Raw genomic sequence first — 15,201 nt, 5'->3', positions numbered from 1 at the left:
TTGATGGTCCCAGGGACCTCTGCTCCTGGATTGCAAAGTCAATCACTCCCCTCCTTTTGTTACAAAACACCTACCTTTACATTTCCAACCCTCACTGTCAGTCCTGATGGCAATTATTCACTATTGTACCACAAGAGTCCTATCCCCATTTCATCAGGCCCACCCAGACAGATTGGATACGGCTCAGTGGAGATTCTACCTTCCTCTGCAGCCTCTGGAACCAAGCTCCTTCTTGAAAGCTTGTGAGCCAGTCAGGACAATGATGCTGTTTTAAAGAGCTATCTACTTGGGCTCAAGTTGATGACAGGAAATTGAAAAGACAGATAGAAAGCTTAGGGGCCAGTGAGTTCATGTCAATGGGGGAGGAACAATTCAGACAAGGAGGGGGACAATGTTTGCACAATTTGAAGAAGATAGTCAATGAATTAAAAATGATTAAATTGGTTTAGGTTCTGCATTTTTGTTTTCAGCAACAAAAATAAATTATAAAACAAAACAAAAAATACCACCTCACCCCCACTGGCATGGCTATGGCAAAAAACAACAAAAAACCCAGAACATTAGCAAGGATGTGGAAAAATTGGAACCCTCAATGATTGGTTGTGAAAGTGTAAAATGGTACAGCTACTAGAAGAAAAGCTTGGCAGTTCCTCTAAAAGTTAAACACAGAACTACCATATGACTCAACAATCCCAATCTTACATAGACCCAAAAAGATTGAAAACAGGACTACAAACAGAAACCAGTACACAAAAGTTCACTGCTGCACTTTTCACAAAAATATCAAAAGGTGGAAATGGAGATGTCTGTCTTCAAATGAATGGATAAACAACTTGTGGTACATACACACAATGGAATATTACTCAGCCATAATGAGAAATAAAGTCTGGGACCAAACTGCTGGAGAAGGATATCATGTTTGGTAAGGTGGAAGGTCAGAGAAAAAGAGGAAGACCCCCAGTGAGATGGTTTGGTAGTATGACAGCATCAATGGCTCAAGTGTGACAATTATGAGATTAGCCCAGGACAGGGCAGTGTTTTGTTCTGTTATGCATAGGGCTACTATGAGTTGGTACCAACTCAATGGCACCTAACAACAACAACAACATGTCATTACATGGATGAACCTTGACAACAATTTTGCTAAGTGAATTAAGTTAGTTGTGAATGGACAGATACTATATGATCTCATTTATGTGAACTGGGTAAATAGAAAACAAAGTCATGGTGTGGCGCTGTAGGATAAGTACTGGACTGTTAGCTATAAGGTTGGCGATTCAAATCCACCAGCCATTCCATAGAACCCTATACAGGGCCACTATGAGTCAGAATTGACTTGACAACTCTTAACAACAATGCTGATTAGCGTTTACCTGAATTGGGAGGAGGAAGAGGCGTTATCATGAAAGGGCACCAAGTTTCTATGAATGGTGGTGGAATGACTTGGAAAAGGATAGTTACGATGGTTACACAACTCGAAGAATGCAGCCAATATCACTGAATAAGACATGTGCAAATTGTTGAACTGGCAAATATTTTGTTATGTGTATTTTTATCACAATTTAAAACAACAAAAAACTTAATTTAAAAAAAATCTGTTAACAGATTTGGGAATTTATAAACTAGGGAATACTAAAGAAATGTGTATTTTCGGTATATGCCATTACCTGTCATTAATGGGTTACATAAATTCACACTTACCTTGCCCTCTTCCTTGCACTGAGCTCACCACACACATTACATGGCAGGCTGTGAAGGGTACAGAGGAACTCACAGGTGAGATGAACGGAAACTGCATATTCAGACATGCAGTTTATGTAAATGGTACCCAGCCTAGGATAAAATCATTGCTCTGCTGGGATACAGACAAGGACAACAGAGTCTTTATTTCTCTAAGTGGTTCTAATAACTACATTCCTCAAAAAGTTTTTCACCTTACATGGGCAACCTTTGCCCACTTAAATTGATTTCTGCTCAAGCCTGTTCTGTTACCTAACAGACTATTAAGATGTCTGTTTGAGGACTAAAGTGCACCTGACCCAAGCCATGGTATTTTCACTAGCCTCATATGCATGTAAAAGTTGGACAATGAATAAAGAAAATCATAGAAGAACTGATACATTTGAGTTATGGTGCTGACGAGGAATACTAAAAGTACCATGGACTGCCAGAAGAACATACAAATCTATGTTGGAAGAAGTACAACCAGAATTCTCCTTAGAAGCTAAGAAGGCCAGACTTCGTCTCTCATTGGACATGTCTCACTTTGGACATGTTATCAGGAGGGGCCAGTCCCTGGAGATGGACACCATGCTTGGTAAAGTGGAGGGTCAACAAAAAAGAGGGAGACTCCCAACGAGATGGACTGGCACAGTGGCAGCAACAATGGGCTCAAGCACAGCAGCAACTGTGAGGATGGCACGGGGCCAGGTGGTTTTATTCTGTTGAACATAAGGTTGCTGTGGGTTTGAACCAACTTGATGGCACCTAACAACAACAAGGTAATGAATAGGGATTTGTAGTTGTTAAGAGTAGGACTTAACATGAAACACAACTATGAAGAGAATGGGATTGTAATAATTCCCATTTTAAATTTGTATGACTATTGGCTTAGTCCCATGTCTGATTTTGCTCACTATTATATTCTACAGCATTAGCACTATGCTTGGCATACTGTAGTTCAATAAATATTTGCTGAATAGAATAAAGTCCAAATACAGTAATGTGGCCAGGTATGCAAGTCACAAAAAGTAAAAGCTGTAAAAAAATTTTTTTAAATAAAAGGGGGGAGAGGGGGTACAAAGCACATTACTTTTATTCCCACATTGTGCCAAGATTCCTAAAAACCTAGAATCCCTGAAAGCCTAGTGGTAATTGAATTGTTTCTAAGAGCAACTTTACATTATGTCAAACATTCAATGTCCCCAGTGATGGCGGTATGTTGGCAAAATAAAGGGCAACAATTCCAAATATTTTAACATTCTGATTATAGAGCTCTCTGGCCAGTTTACTCCCAGACACACATTCAGGATAAACACATACTCAACATTTAATGATTATTTATTTTTCAGGTTAAGAGGTTTTAAAATACAAGTGCAAGATAAATAAAACAAACGATACTCAGAAAATCACTGTAATGCAGAATACATAAATATACAGGGTCTGTTTTATGGGATACAAAAATTAAGTCATCAGATACAAAGAAACACATTATAAAAAAGGTAGGCAAATTAGACCACCATGGCAAAGAATGAAGATGTATTAACTAAGACAGACCAAGAGAAATCCCCTACACATCACAATGAAATTTCTTTTCTATCCCTCCCAGTTGCTGGGCTTTCCTTTTTTGTGCTGTGTTCTGAGCTTCTGGGTCACTGGCCTCTGGTAGACAATCCAGTATGTCTTCCTCATCAGCCTTAGAAAGAGCAAATAGGGTGAAATACAACAAGGCTCACACAACTTCCAGGATGGAGAAATAAATCTTTCACAGTCTCCTCTGCTACCTATTGCATTTAATATTCCCTCCAAAGCATCTTCATTAATCTTTTGTGTGCTTTAAGTTTTATTTCTCTTCATAAGTAAAACATAACCTGCTACTTCATCTAAAGGATATGCTCATCTCCAGGTCTCTGCAATTTGTATTTTGAATGGACCCATGAGAAAAGTCACTTTTCTTATCCTATCCCGCACCTCTCTTCCCCCACATTCCCACAAAGAGAGTCCCTTCTTGGTGTTAAAAAAGAAAATTTAGAAAAAAGAATCTAACTCATTTCCCCTCTCTGCTACCCCAAGAAGTATAAGACAAATTAACCAGATGCGGCCTGCCCTCTAGTGTTGTCAGTAGATAACTGTTAGGAACAACACACTGTTTGCTGAGCCACTCCTACAAGGCTGTTTTGCTGAATGAGTTCTTACAAGACTGCAGTAGGAGAAAGGGATCAACTAACCATTCTATAGTACAAATCTGGCAAATCCAATAAGCACTATTTTTACCTATGCTGCTGCTGTTGTGTGCTGTCTAACTGGTTCTGACTCATAGCAAGCCTGTATAAGAGGTTTTTGAGGCTGTAAATCTCATTTTTCTCCTTCAGAGTGGTTGGTAGGCTTGAACCATGTGGTTAACAACCCAGTACGTAACTCACTATGCCACCAGGACTTAATTTATGCCTATACAGGTTGAGTTCAAAGGACATACTGCATTAGGCAAATCTGCTGCTAAAGACCTCTTTAAAGTATTAAAGAACAAAAATGTCACTTTGAGGACTAAAGTGCCCCTGACCCAAGCCATGGTATTTTCAATAGCCTCATATGCATGTGAAAGCTGGGCAATGAACAAGGAAGACCACAGATGCACTTGAGTTATAGTGTTTGCAAGGAATATTGAAAATACCATGGACTGCCAGAAATACAAACAAATCTGTCTGTAGAAGTACAGCCAGAATGACCCAAAGAAGCGAGTACAGGCAAGACTTTGCCTCAAGTACTTTGGACAAGTTGTCAGGAGAGGCCAGTTTCTGGAGAACATCGTGCTTTGTAAAGTAGAGGATCAGTGAAGAGGAAGGCCCTCAAGGAGAAGGACTGAGAGAGTAGCTACAACAACGGGCTCACACAAAACAATTGTGAGGATAGTCCAGACCAAGCAGTGTTTTGTTCTGTTGTGCATAGGGTTGCTATAGTAGGAACTGACTTGATGGCACCTAAGAACAACTAACACACCTATACAAACACACAGGTTCAGGAGACTGACAACAGTAGCAAAAGTAGAACAGTACAAATACCGTACCTTCTGCTTCTGTGTCGCATGCTTCTCGGTCCACTGCCTGGCATTCTTGAGGAAGACTGGTTTATTATATTTGTATTCTGAGGACTGAGATGAAGTTAAAGAAGAGTCAATGGAGAGAAAAATGATTTGTGGTGGTATGCTCCAGCTGCTGTAGCTACTGGTAGCTAGTGAATAGAGAAACTAAGATATGTATTGCAGGGAACACTTACTATGTCAGCCATGAGTGGGTCATCAGGGTTGGGTTCTGACATAAGCAGCTGTATCGAGGTCAACACTGTCGCAATGTTGAGGGATGGTCTCCAGGCACCCTAAATGCAGACAGGCCTTTGTATTTCTAAGAATGTGACACTCAAATTCAAGTGTCATAGATGAGGACAACAGAATACTGTAGAGTCCACCTCTTACCCACCACTCACGTTTGGTGGCAATTTGAGGATATCTAGACAAATTCTTCCAGCAGAATCAATGTTTGGATGATAGATTGGTGTCAGAAATCGGATCTTAGGAGGTTCAAATGGGTATCTATGAAAGCACAGGACAATGGACATATTTTCATTGAAATATTGCTTCTAAATACAACATAAACAGTAACTAATATGAAAAAAATTGCTGGAATTATAGAAATATCAGGAAGACAACTTTTGAGAGGCAAACCTTTCCTCCCTCCAGCTCTTTTATTGTGAAAAATTTCAAACAATGAGAAAAGTTGAAACCATTAAAGTATTAAACATCACTTTCATATTAACACCCACATACCCACTGCCTAGATTCAAGCCATTTCACTTCTTAAATACTTACGACGTATCTCCTAAGATTTAGGACAGTCTGTAGGAGGGGAAGTCCTGGTATGGCACTGCAAGATAAGCACTGGACTGCTAATGACAAGGTTAGCAGTTCAAACCCACCAGCTGCTCCTTGGAAACCATATTTAGGTTAGCTGAGAAGAAACTGACTTGGCGGCACTTAACACTATAGTGCCCAAAATGTCTTTTGTTGCTGGATTTTCCAAATCAGGATTCGGGCAAGACTTAAACATTGTATTTGGTAATTATGTCTCTTTATTGAGAAACAAACCTTGGAAAGCAAGCTCCCAGACTATTTTCAAACTTGATGCACCACATGATTATGCTAATTTTCTTACGACTTTAATAATTTTGGCCAGGATCTAACCTGGTGAACAAACAGATAAATGCCTACATTCCAACAGTTAGATATTCATTTCTCTCTTCCCCATTGTAAACAAAATTACTACAACTATAACTCACTGGACTAGAGCTTTAAATGGGACTAGAATTAAAACGGTCCCAGAAGCTCTATGGGGTAAGCATTAGTCTGCTAACCACAAAGTCGGTGTTTCAAGCCCACCAGTCGCTACTTGGCAGAGAGGCACGACAGTGTGTTCCCATAAAGATTGACCATCTTGGAAACCGTAAGGGGCAGCTCTGCTTGGCCCTATATGGTCACCAGGAGTCAGAACTGACTCACCGGCAGTGGATTTGGTCTGGTGTTGGGTTTTACTATGTGATTTAGCCCATTATTTTAAAGGAGGAAACTGAGACCCAGAGATCATACTAAAAAAGAAAACCCAAAGCCAATACCATGAAGTCAATTCTGACTCATGGCAACCCATGTGTGACAGAGTAGAACTGCTCTGTCAGGCTTCTTGACGGTAACAGTTACCGAAACAGATCACCAGGCCTTTCTCCCACAGCACTGCTGGGGGTGTTTAAACCACCAGCCTTTAATAGTTGAATGCAAACCATTTGAGTCAACCAGGGTTACAGTTGTTGTTGTTAAGTGCCATTGAGTCGGTTCCGACCCACAGCGACCCTGTATAGGGTTTCCAAGGAGCGACTAGTGAGCTTGAACCACCGACCTTGTAGTTCAAACGGCTTTGCAGTCTGGCACATTAACTCACAGTGCCGCACCAGGATTCCATTGTAACACCAGGGTTACAATTGTTGTTGTTGTTGCTGTTATGTGCCATCGAGTAGGTACCGACCCATAGCGACCTTATGCCCAGCAGAACGAAACACTGCCTGATCCTGTAAGTCATGATAAAACATAAGACTAAAATCCGGGACCTTTAACCCCAAGATTTAATGCTACACTTACTACATTGTTCTCTCTTCCAACAAGTGCACTTTATCCTGTAGGTTTAGAATCAAATTCACACTAACCTCTCAGGAATGATCACTTCCAGCTTGAAAACACCTTTTGCATACGGCGTATTGGCTCCACCTAGTATTTCTTAAAAAGAAAAAGTTAAGAGGGGATCAGAGGACTCAAATCATTATAACATATGGACCTAATGAAGTCTATAATCCTAATAAAAAAACACGATCTGATCAATAATTCTCTCCTGGGGTATTATTGACTGTGTGGGGTAAGCATTAGGCTGCTAACCACAAAGTCAGCATTTCAAATCCTCATGCATCATGAGGCTGATACTACCCCTAAATTGAAGGTGTCAGAGCTACGACATATACAAGATCCAAAACAGAAATTGCAAAAATGCTGGCCACAAACTAAATACAACTTGCAAATTTGTTTTATTTAGGTGACAGTGTGTTAATCATTTCTACCCCCTGCTTTGACTCAAACATTTGAAATGGTGATCTGTGATCTAATCACTGCTTCAGAGCTGATGTCCGGATCTTAGCTCTAAACCAGGAAAAGGCAGAATGAAGAGCCAGACAGGCAAGTAGTGTCAGGCAAACCTTTTATGAACACAAACAAATTAGGGCAGAAAGGTGGTAGAGACACTCTGTGTAACTGCCTTCTACTTTAGAAGAATACACAAACATTGAATTCCAGAACAAAACTCAATAGTGCAATGACTCTCATTCCAGGTAGGATGTGATGGTACCCACGAGCTTGAAGATCATCCATCTGGTCATTTTCTTGCCAGCATGTGATGCCTGGGGGCGGTTCTGTGGCTAGTAGGTTCAGCTCCCTCTTCAGCCGTGTAGCTCTCTGCATGATGTCTGAGTAAAAGGAACCAGAGTTCATCATTCTGCATTCCAAGTGGGTGGGACTCAGCAACAGGTTACTGAGGCGCTTTCCACATACCGGTTCAATTTAGTGAACCATAAACAAGTTCCCCTATTATTCCCTATTCTGACAACAGTGTCTGAGTTTTCTCCATTTTCTTTTTATGAATTTAGTATCTACTAAAGCAAATCAAGGAGCTCTGGTAGCGTAGTGGTTACGAATCGGGCTGTGAACTGTAAGGTCAGCAGTTCGAAACTACCAGCGGTTCCGTGGGAGAAAGATGAGGCGTTCTGCTCCCGTAAAGATTAACAGCCTCGGAAACCCTGTGCAGGGTCGCTATGAGTCGGAACCGACTCCACGGCACATAACAACAACAACAACAAAGCAAATCAACTTCAAAAATAAAGAATAAAAATATGAACAAGCCTTATAAACAACCCTAAAGGGTTTTTACATTACTGTTTTCACTAATAACTCACAAACTCATGAGGACAAGGCCTATACATCCCCACCATTACATCCTTAGCATGCCCGGCATAGTAGGAACTTGACAAATATTAGCTCTGTGAGTAAGTCAAAGTATACTTTAGGAAGAGAGCAAAGAGAATGGTAAAGAATTAGTCAACACCAGGGACTATGTTTCTAAGATATTTATTTGTAAGTTACTTCTAAAATGTCTGAGGGTCTCTCCATAGATTGTGGATTCCACTTCCTCCCAGTTCTTCAGGGGCCCCAAGCCTCTCTCTCTCCAGTATTTCCAATATTTCCTTCTTAACCATCAAAACTAAAAAGTGCTGTCTCTACTATCAAAAGCAAACACCCGCACACACATCCATTTAACACCTCCTGTGAACTCTCATTTTTCTTCTAGCTACTGCTCAACTGTGGGTCCTGGTAGGGCACTGTTGGATAAACACTGGACTGCTAATCACAAAGTCAACAGTTCAAACACAACAACCACTCCTCAGAAACCCTACACAGGGTCACTGTGAGTCAGAATTGACTCTATGGCACTTAGTAACTGCCAAAGCATACAAATCCTTTGATGGGTGTTACAAATATCTCCCAGGGTGGCTAGTCTTTCCATTGTATTCTCCCATCTTTTGATGAATGCACACAATGTAATCATTCTTTCCCTTTCTCTTTGTACTTTTTGTGTCTTAAAAGTTTTTCTTACCTCAAAGTTAAATGATACCGCCCGACATTATTCTTTCAAACATTTACTTCTACCTTTTACATGGAAGTTTTTAATCCACTGGAGATTGATGTTTGTGTATGGCTTGACATTAAGAGTCCAGTGAAAATCCTCCCCTTATGAATAACCAATTATCCTAGCACCATTTATTGAATCCTTTCCCTGCTGATACTGTCATAAATTTGTTTTGGGACTCTAATTTGTTTTATCCACTACTCGTCTGTCAGTGTATCATACTATGGTGGCTTATGTGTTGCTGTGATGCTAGAAGCCATGCCACCAATGTTTTAAATAGCAGTAAGGTCACTCACGGTAGATAGATTTCAGTGAAGCTTACTGACTAAGACTAGGAAGGGGGAGGAGAGGCAGACCACTTCTGAATGGTTAGTCACTGAAAACTATAAATAGCAGTGGAACACTGTGTGATGTAGCACCAGAAGATGAGTCCCTCAGGTTGGAAGGCACTCAAAATACGACTGGGAAGAGCTGCCTCCTCAAAGTAGAAATGACCTTAATGACATGAATGGAATATTTCTGGGACTTTTGTTTGCTGATGTAACACAACTCAAAATGAGAAGAAACAGCTGCAAACATCCATTAGTCATCAGAACACGGACTATACAAAGTATGAATCTAGGAAAATTGGAAGTTGTCAAAAAAAGAAATGGAAGGCATAAAGGTTGATATTCTAGGCATTACTGAGCTCAGAAATGGACAGGTATTAGCCATTCAAATCAAACAATTAACTGAAGTGGAACTGTGTCATACTCATCATCAAAAAGAGCATTTCATACTGTCATATATACAACCCTACTACTGTGTCCCACGGTTACACCCATGGGTACACAGGCTGAGCAGGCATGGGAGAGTGGGAGCATATATATACAAGGGTTTGTCAGAGGGTATTTGTACATGGGTACTGATCCTTGTTACAAATACATCTATGAATGTGCTGGAACACATACGGGGCAAAGTGAAAACTTCAGATAGTACCAAACACCTTAAAGCAACCAGTTGCTGGGCCTAGGGGCTCAGGACCATAGTCTCAGGGTACACTATGTCAACTGACACAACATAGTCCCCAAAGACACTGAGTAGTCATATCCTACTTTGGTGAGCAGTCACTGGGATCTTAAAAAAATCATGAACATTAGAGCAACAGAAGATACATCTTCAAAGAAAGATCAGCAGGAAAAACCCAAAACAAAACTGGCAGTATGACTGGCTACTACAAGAACAAACAAGGTTAGCAAGCAAGTCCCTTCAAGACAAACCCCCTCCAAGACTGAAATTCAAAGGGAACACATTAGCAGGCATATAAGCTTGCTGGCAACCACACTGATCTATTGGAGAGTGGAACAGGGGAAAGGCAGCAATGAAGAAATGGGCTGAGTCCAACCATGTTCCATAGACTCCCGTTGACCTGAGATGAGAGAGAGAAGAGGAATGGCTGGTTGGTCCAAAGTGTGGTGAGACCTGAGAACACTTGAGACCATGGACAAGGACAGATCCACAGAGGGCTAGAGCTGAGAGTGAAGCATCCAACTGATATGAAGGGAGGAGAGATGCACAAGAACACCCAAACTTGCTGACTGTATCCATCTGACCTAGCCTCGGTGGCCACGTCACAATTCAACTACAGGAAAATAAAAAAAAAAAATTTTTGATAAAGGGAACGAGTGTAAATTGCTACAATTTGACGAACTTGACCTATACTTATGGATGTAGTAACTCAAAATACAAACAGAGAGGGAAGGAGTCTTCACATCAAGTATCAATCTTATCCCCTCTGTATACAGGGTAGATAGGGTTGGTAACGTAGACAATGGCTACATAAAATGAGGGGGCAATAAAGGCACAAAATGACTGGCATACAAGTTTTCAAGAGGGAGTTTAGTTTAAGAGTGCGCAGGGAAAGACAGAGTCCCCACTGAATAGTTTTCATCTTGTCTAGATGGGTCTAGAGAAAAGAGATGGGGATAAGATTCTTATGATTCAATAGTGTGTAACTATTATCATGACTAATTGCGACTGTCACAACTGTGAAGGTAAAAGTGTTATAACAAAAACAGGGTTTTTGTTATAATCTTACAGTCCAGGAACAGAGGACCTGAGGACCATCAAGGGAGAAGATCACAAGTGGATTGCGGGACGCTATCCAGAGAAGCAGTGACACCAGAGATGGAGGCAGAGATGAGGACATGGAAAGAGGGAGCAGCTGAGGACTCTAGACTCATGGAAAGAGAGGGACTGAGTGTTGGCAGCCAGTAGGCAGGCTTGCAGAATGTGCCCTTTGGTTGTTTAAATTATTATATATTCCTGAGTGTTTGTGTATACACCCCTGAACTCCTCCTCCCCCCAAAAAAGAGGGAATACTGTTGAATGATGATGCACGGAGGACACTGTAATCATTGCAATGAAACGACGGTGTAAAGCCAAAGTTCTCCCATGTAAACTATCTATCAGTTCACAACAAGAAAAAGAAAAAAAAATTATATATCATGAACAGCCATCTAAGGTGCAACTCTTGGGCTCTCCATGTGTCAAGGAAAGAAGAGGGATGAAAAGTAAAGGTGCTTGGAATCATTTAGACCAATGTACTAATGCAACATGTGAACATCAATCTCCACGACTCTGAGACCAGAAGAACTAGATGGTACCTGGCTACCACTACCCACTGCTCTGAAACTGATCATATTAGAAGGCCCCAGGCAAAGTGGGCGAAAATGTGGAACAAAACTCAATCAACATTGTAAAAAAGACTGGGCTTACTGGTCAAAAAGAGACTGGAGAAATTTGAGACTATGGTCCTCAGCCACTTTTCAGGTCTGGGACGGAACTTACCCTCATGGCCCAATTGTCAGTCAAGCAATAGATGGTCTATAACAGGGACAACAGTATTAGTAAGGTATGGTCACCACAGAATGGTCAACCATTCAAGATCAACAGGGCAACATTTACCTAAAAACAAAATTCAGAAGGGCTGGGGAGGAGGGTGGAATGGAAATAAGAACCACAGGTATGAAATGGGATGTTTGTTGTTACATGGAAGGGATTGCAATCATTGAGATGAAACAAAGTGCATGATTTCTTGAATGTAAAACTAATGATGTGCTCTGCAAACCTTCACTCAATTCACAATGTTGTTGTTAAGTGTCTTGAGTTGGTTCCAACTCATAGTGACCCTATATAGGGTTTCTGAGGAGCAGCTGGTGAGTTTGAACTGCATTTCAAGATCTATCATGAAACACAATGCTGTCTGTGATAGATAATATCCATATGCCTACAAGGAAGACCAATTACTATGACTATTACTCAAGTTTACACACCAACCACTAAAGTCAATGAAGACGAAATTGAGGAGCTCTGGGCTGCTATGAGTCGAAACCGACTCCATGGCACATATCAACAATAACCACCAACTTCTTGTTGGTAGAACAAGTCCAAGAGAGACAAAATATGACCTTGAACATATCCCACCTGATCTCAGTTTGAGGACTAAAGTACGCCTAATCCAAGTTATGATATTTTCAATAAGCTCATATGCATGTGAAAGTTGGACACTGAATAAGGAAGACCATAGATGAATTTATGCATATGAGTTATGGTATTAGAGAAGAATATTAAAATACCATGGACTGCTAGAACAACAAACAGATCTGTGTTGGAATAAGGACAGCTAGAATGCTCCTTGGAAGCTAGAATGGTGAGACTTCATCTCGTATTTTGGACATATTGTCAGGAGGGGCTAGTCCCTGGAGAATATCATGCTAGGTAAAGTGGAAGGTCAGTGAAAAAGAATTAGACCCCCAAAGAGATGGATTGGCACACAGGTAGCAGTGATGGGCACAAGCTTAACAATGATTGTGAGGATAATGTGGGACAGGGCAGTGTTTTGTTCTGTTGTGTATAAGGCTGCTATGAGTTGGAATCTATTCAATGCTACCTAACAACAACAACCAACTCCTTTAGTATGAAATTGATCAAGCATGCAATCAAGATGAATGGGTAATTACTGGTGATTGGAATGTGAAACTTGCAAACAAAAAGGAAATAACATCTGTACTTGGAAGATAAGGCCTTAGTGACAGAAACTACACTGGAGATCGATCATATGATAGAATTTTACAAGACCAAGGACTTGCTCATAGCAAATACCATTTTCAACATAAATGGTGACTACACATATGGACCTCACCAGATGGAATACATACGAATCAAGTGACTACATCTGTGGGAAGAGATGGTAGAAAAAGAAAAAAAAAAAAGCTCCATATCCTCTGCCAAAAAACGGCCAGAAAAGACTGTGAAACATACCAATTGCTCCTACGCAACTTCAAGCTGAAGCTGAAGAAAATTAAAACAAATCCAGCAGAGACAAAAATATGACCTTGAATGTATCCCACCTGAATTTAGAGACCATTTCAACAACAGATTTGATGCATTAGACACTAATGCCTGAAAAACAGAAGAGTTGTGGTATGACATCAAGAACACCATATATGAAGAAAACAAAAGGTCATTAAAAAGTCAGGAAAGAAAGAAAAGACCAAAATGGATGTTAGAAGAGACTCTGAAACTTACTCCTGAATGTACCGAAGTGAAAGCTACTGGAAGAAATGTGAAGTAAAAGAGCTGAACAGAAAAATTTCAAAGGGCAGCTTGACAAGACAAAGTATTATTTGAAATGTGTAAAGATTTGGCATTAGAAAACCAAATGGGAAGAACAAGCTCAGTATTTCTCAAGCTGAAAGAACTAAAGAAAAAATATAAGCCTTGGGTTGCAATATTAAAAGGTCCTGGTATGGTGCTGTGGGTTAATGCACTAGACTGAAAAGTCCATTTGAACAAGGTTGGCAGTTCCAGCTCACCAGCCACTCCTTGGAAACCCTATATGGGGTCGCTGTAAGTCAGAATGGACTCAACGGCACTTAACAACAACAACGGACAAAATATTGAATGATGCAGAAAGCATCAAGGAAGATGGAAGAAATACAAAGTCACTGTACCAAAAGAATTGATGTCCAACCATTTTGTAGTTTTTGTTGAGTGCCATTGAGTCGGTTTTCAATATCATCCTCCCCCGCCCCCCCACACACAACCATTTTAAGAGGTACCACATAATCAAAAACCGATGGTACTGAAAGAAGAAATCTATGCAATACTGAAGGCATTGATGAAAAACAAAGCTCCGGGAACTTATGAGACACAAATTGAAATCTTTCAACAAACTGATGCACCACTGAGGTGCTCACTCATTTGTACCCAGAAATTTGGAAAACAGTTACCTGGCCAACCAATTGGAAGAGATACATATTTGTGTACAATCCAAAGAATGGTAACCCAAGGAAATAAGGAAATCATGGAATAGTATCTTTAATATCACATGCAAGTAAAATTTTGCTGAAGATAAGATAAGGAACCTGTACACAGACCCAGAGGCAATCATTAGAACAGAACAAAGGGACACTGAATGGTTTAAAATCAGAAAAGGTTTACATGAGGGTTGTAACCTTTCACCATATCTATTCAAGCAATTATCTTGAGCAAATAATCTGAGAATTTGGATTATATGAAAAATGTGGCATCAGGAATGGAGGAAGAGTCATTAACAACCTATGATATGTAGATGACATAATCTTACTTACTGGAAGGGAAGAGGAATTGAAATACTGATGAAAATCAAAGACTAGAGCCTTCAGTATGGATTACACTTCAATGTAAAGAAACAAAAATCCTCATTAGACCAATAAATAACATCATGATAAATGGAGAAAAGATTGAAGTTGTCAAAGACTTTGGCTTGGATCCACAATCAATGCTCATGGAAGCAGCAGTCAAGAAATCAAGTAACATACTGCATTAGGCATATCTGCTGCACACGACCTTTTTAAAGTGTTCAAGAGCAAATATGTCAATTTGAGGACTAATGTACGCCTGACACAAGCCATGGTATTTACAATATGCATGTGAAAGTTGGACAATGAATAAGGAAGACTAAAGAAGAACTGATGTATTTAAATGATGATGTTGGCGAAGAATATTGAAAGTAATATGGACTGGCAGAAGAACAAATCTGTGTTAGAAGTACAGCTAGAATGTCCCTTAGAAGCCAGGATGGTGAGACTTCATCTTTGTACTTTGGGCATGTTATTAGGAGGGACAAGTCTCTAGAGGAAATAATGCTTGGTAAAGTGGAGGGTCAGTGAAAAAGGAAGACCCCCCCCCC

General features: G+C 40.3%; 1 protein-coding gene across 1 annotated transcript; it reads right to left on the bottom strand.

The window, feature by feature from the left end:
* Positions 1 to 3,236: 3,236 nt before the first annotated feature.
* On the bottom strand, positions 3,237 to 7,766 carry UBE2T (ubiquitin-conjugating enzyme E2T (putative)). The gene is made up of 6 exons (XM_006834131.1): positions 7,657 to 7,766; positions 6,964 to 7,033; positions 5,200 to 5,305; positions 4,993 to 5,091; positions 4,784 to 4,867; positions 3,237 to 3,415 (listed from the first exon to the last, which is right to left on the bottom strand). The coding sequence occupies exons 1-6, from the start codon at positions 7,763 to 7,765 to the stop codon at positions 3,290 to 3,292; spliced, it is 594 nt and encodes a 197-aa protein (XP_006834194.1). The 5' UTR covers position 7,766; the 3' UTR covers positions 3,237 to 3,289.
* Between the last annotated feature and the right edge of the window lie 7,435 nt (positions 7,767 to 15,201).

The sequence above is a fragment of the Chrysochloris asiatica genome, unplaced genomic scaffold (assembly GCF_000296735.1).
Source record: "Chrysochloris asiatica unplaced genomic scaffold, ChrAsi1.0 scaffold00009, whole genome shotgun sequence".
NCBI classification, from domain to species: domain Eukaryota; kingdom Metazoa; phylum Chordata; class Mammalia; order Afrosoricida; family Chrysochloridae; genus Chrysochloris; species Chrysochloris asiatica.
This window is presented reverse-complemented; position numbering and strand designations above follow the sequence as displayed.

Bases quoted from the DNA above. Each gene is read 5' to 3' on its own strand.
- UBE2T (XM_006834131.1), bottom strand. From the start codon at position 7,765: ATGCAGAGAGCTACACGGCTGAAGAGGGAGCTGAACCTACTAGCCACA. The intron at 5,092-5,199 runs GTGAGTGGTGGG...GTCTGCATTTAG, and splicing joins TCCTCAAATTGCCACCAAAC to GGTGCCTGGAGACCATCCCT. The intron at 3,416-4,783 runs GTACGGTATTTG...GCTCTTTCTAAG, and splicing joins ATGCGACACAGAAGCAGAAG to GCTGATGAGGAAGACATACT.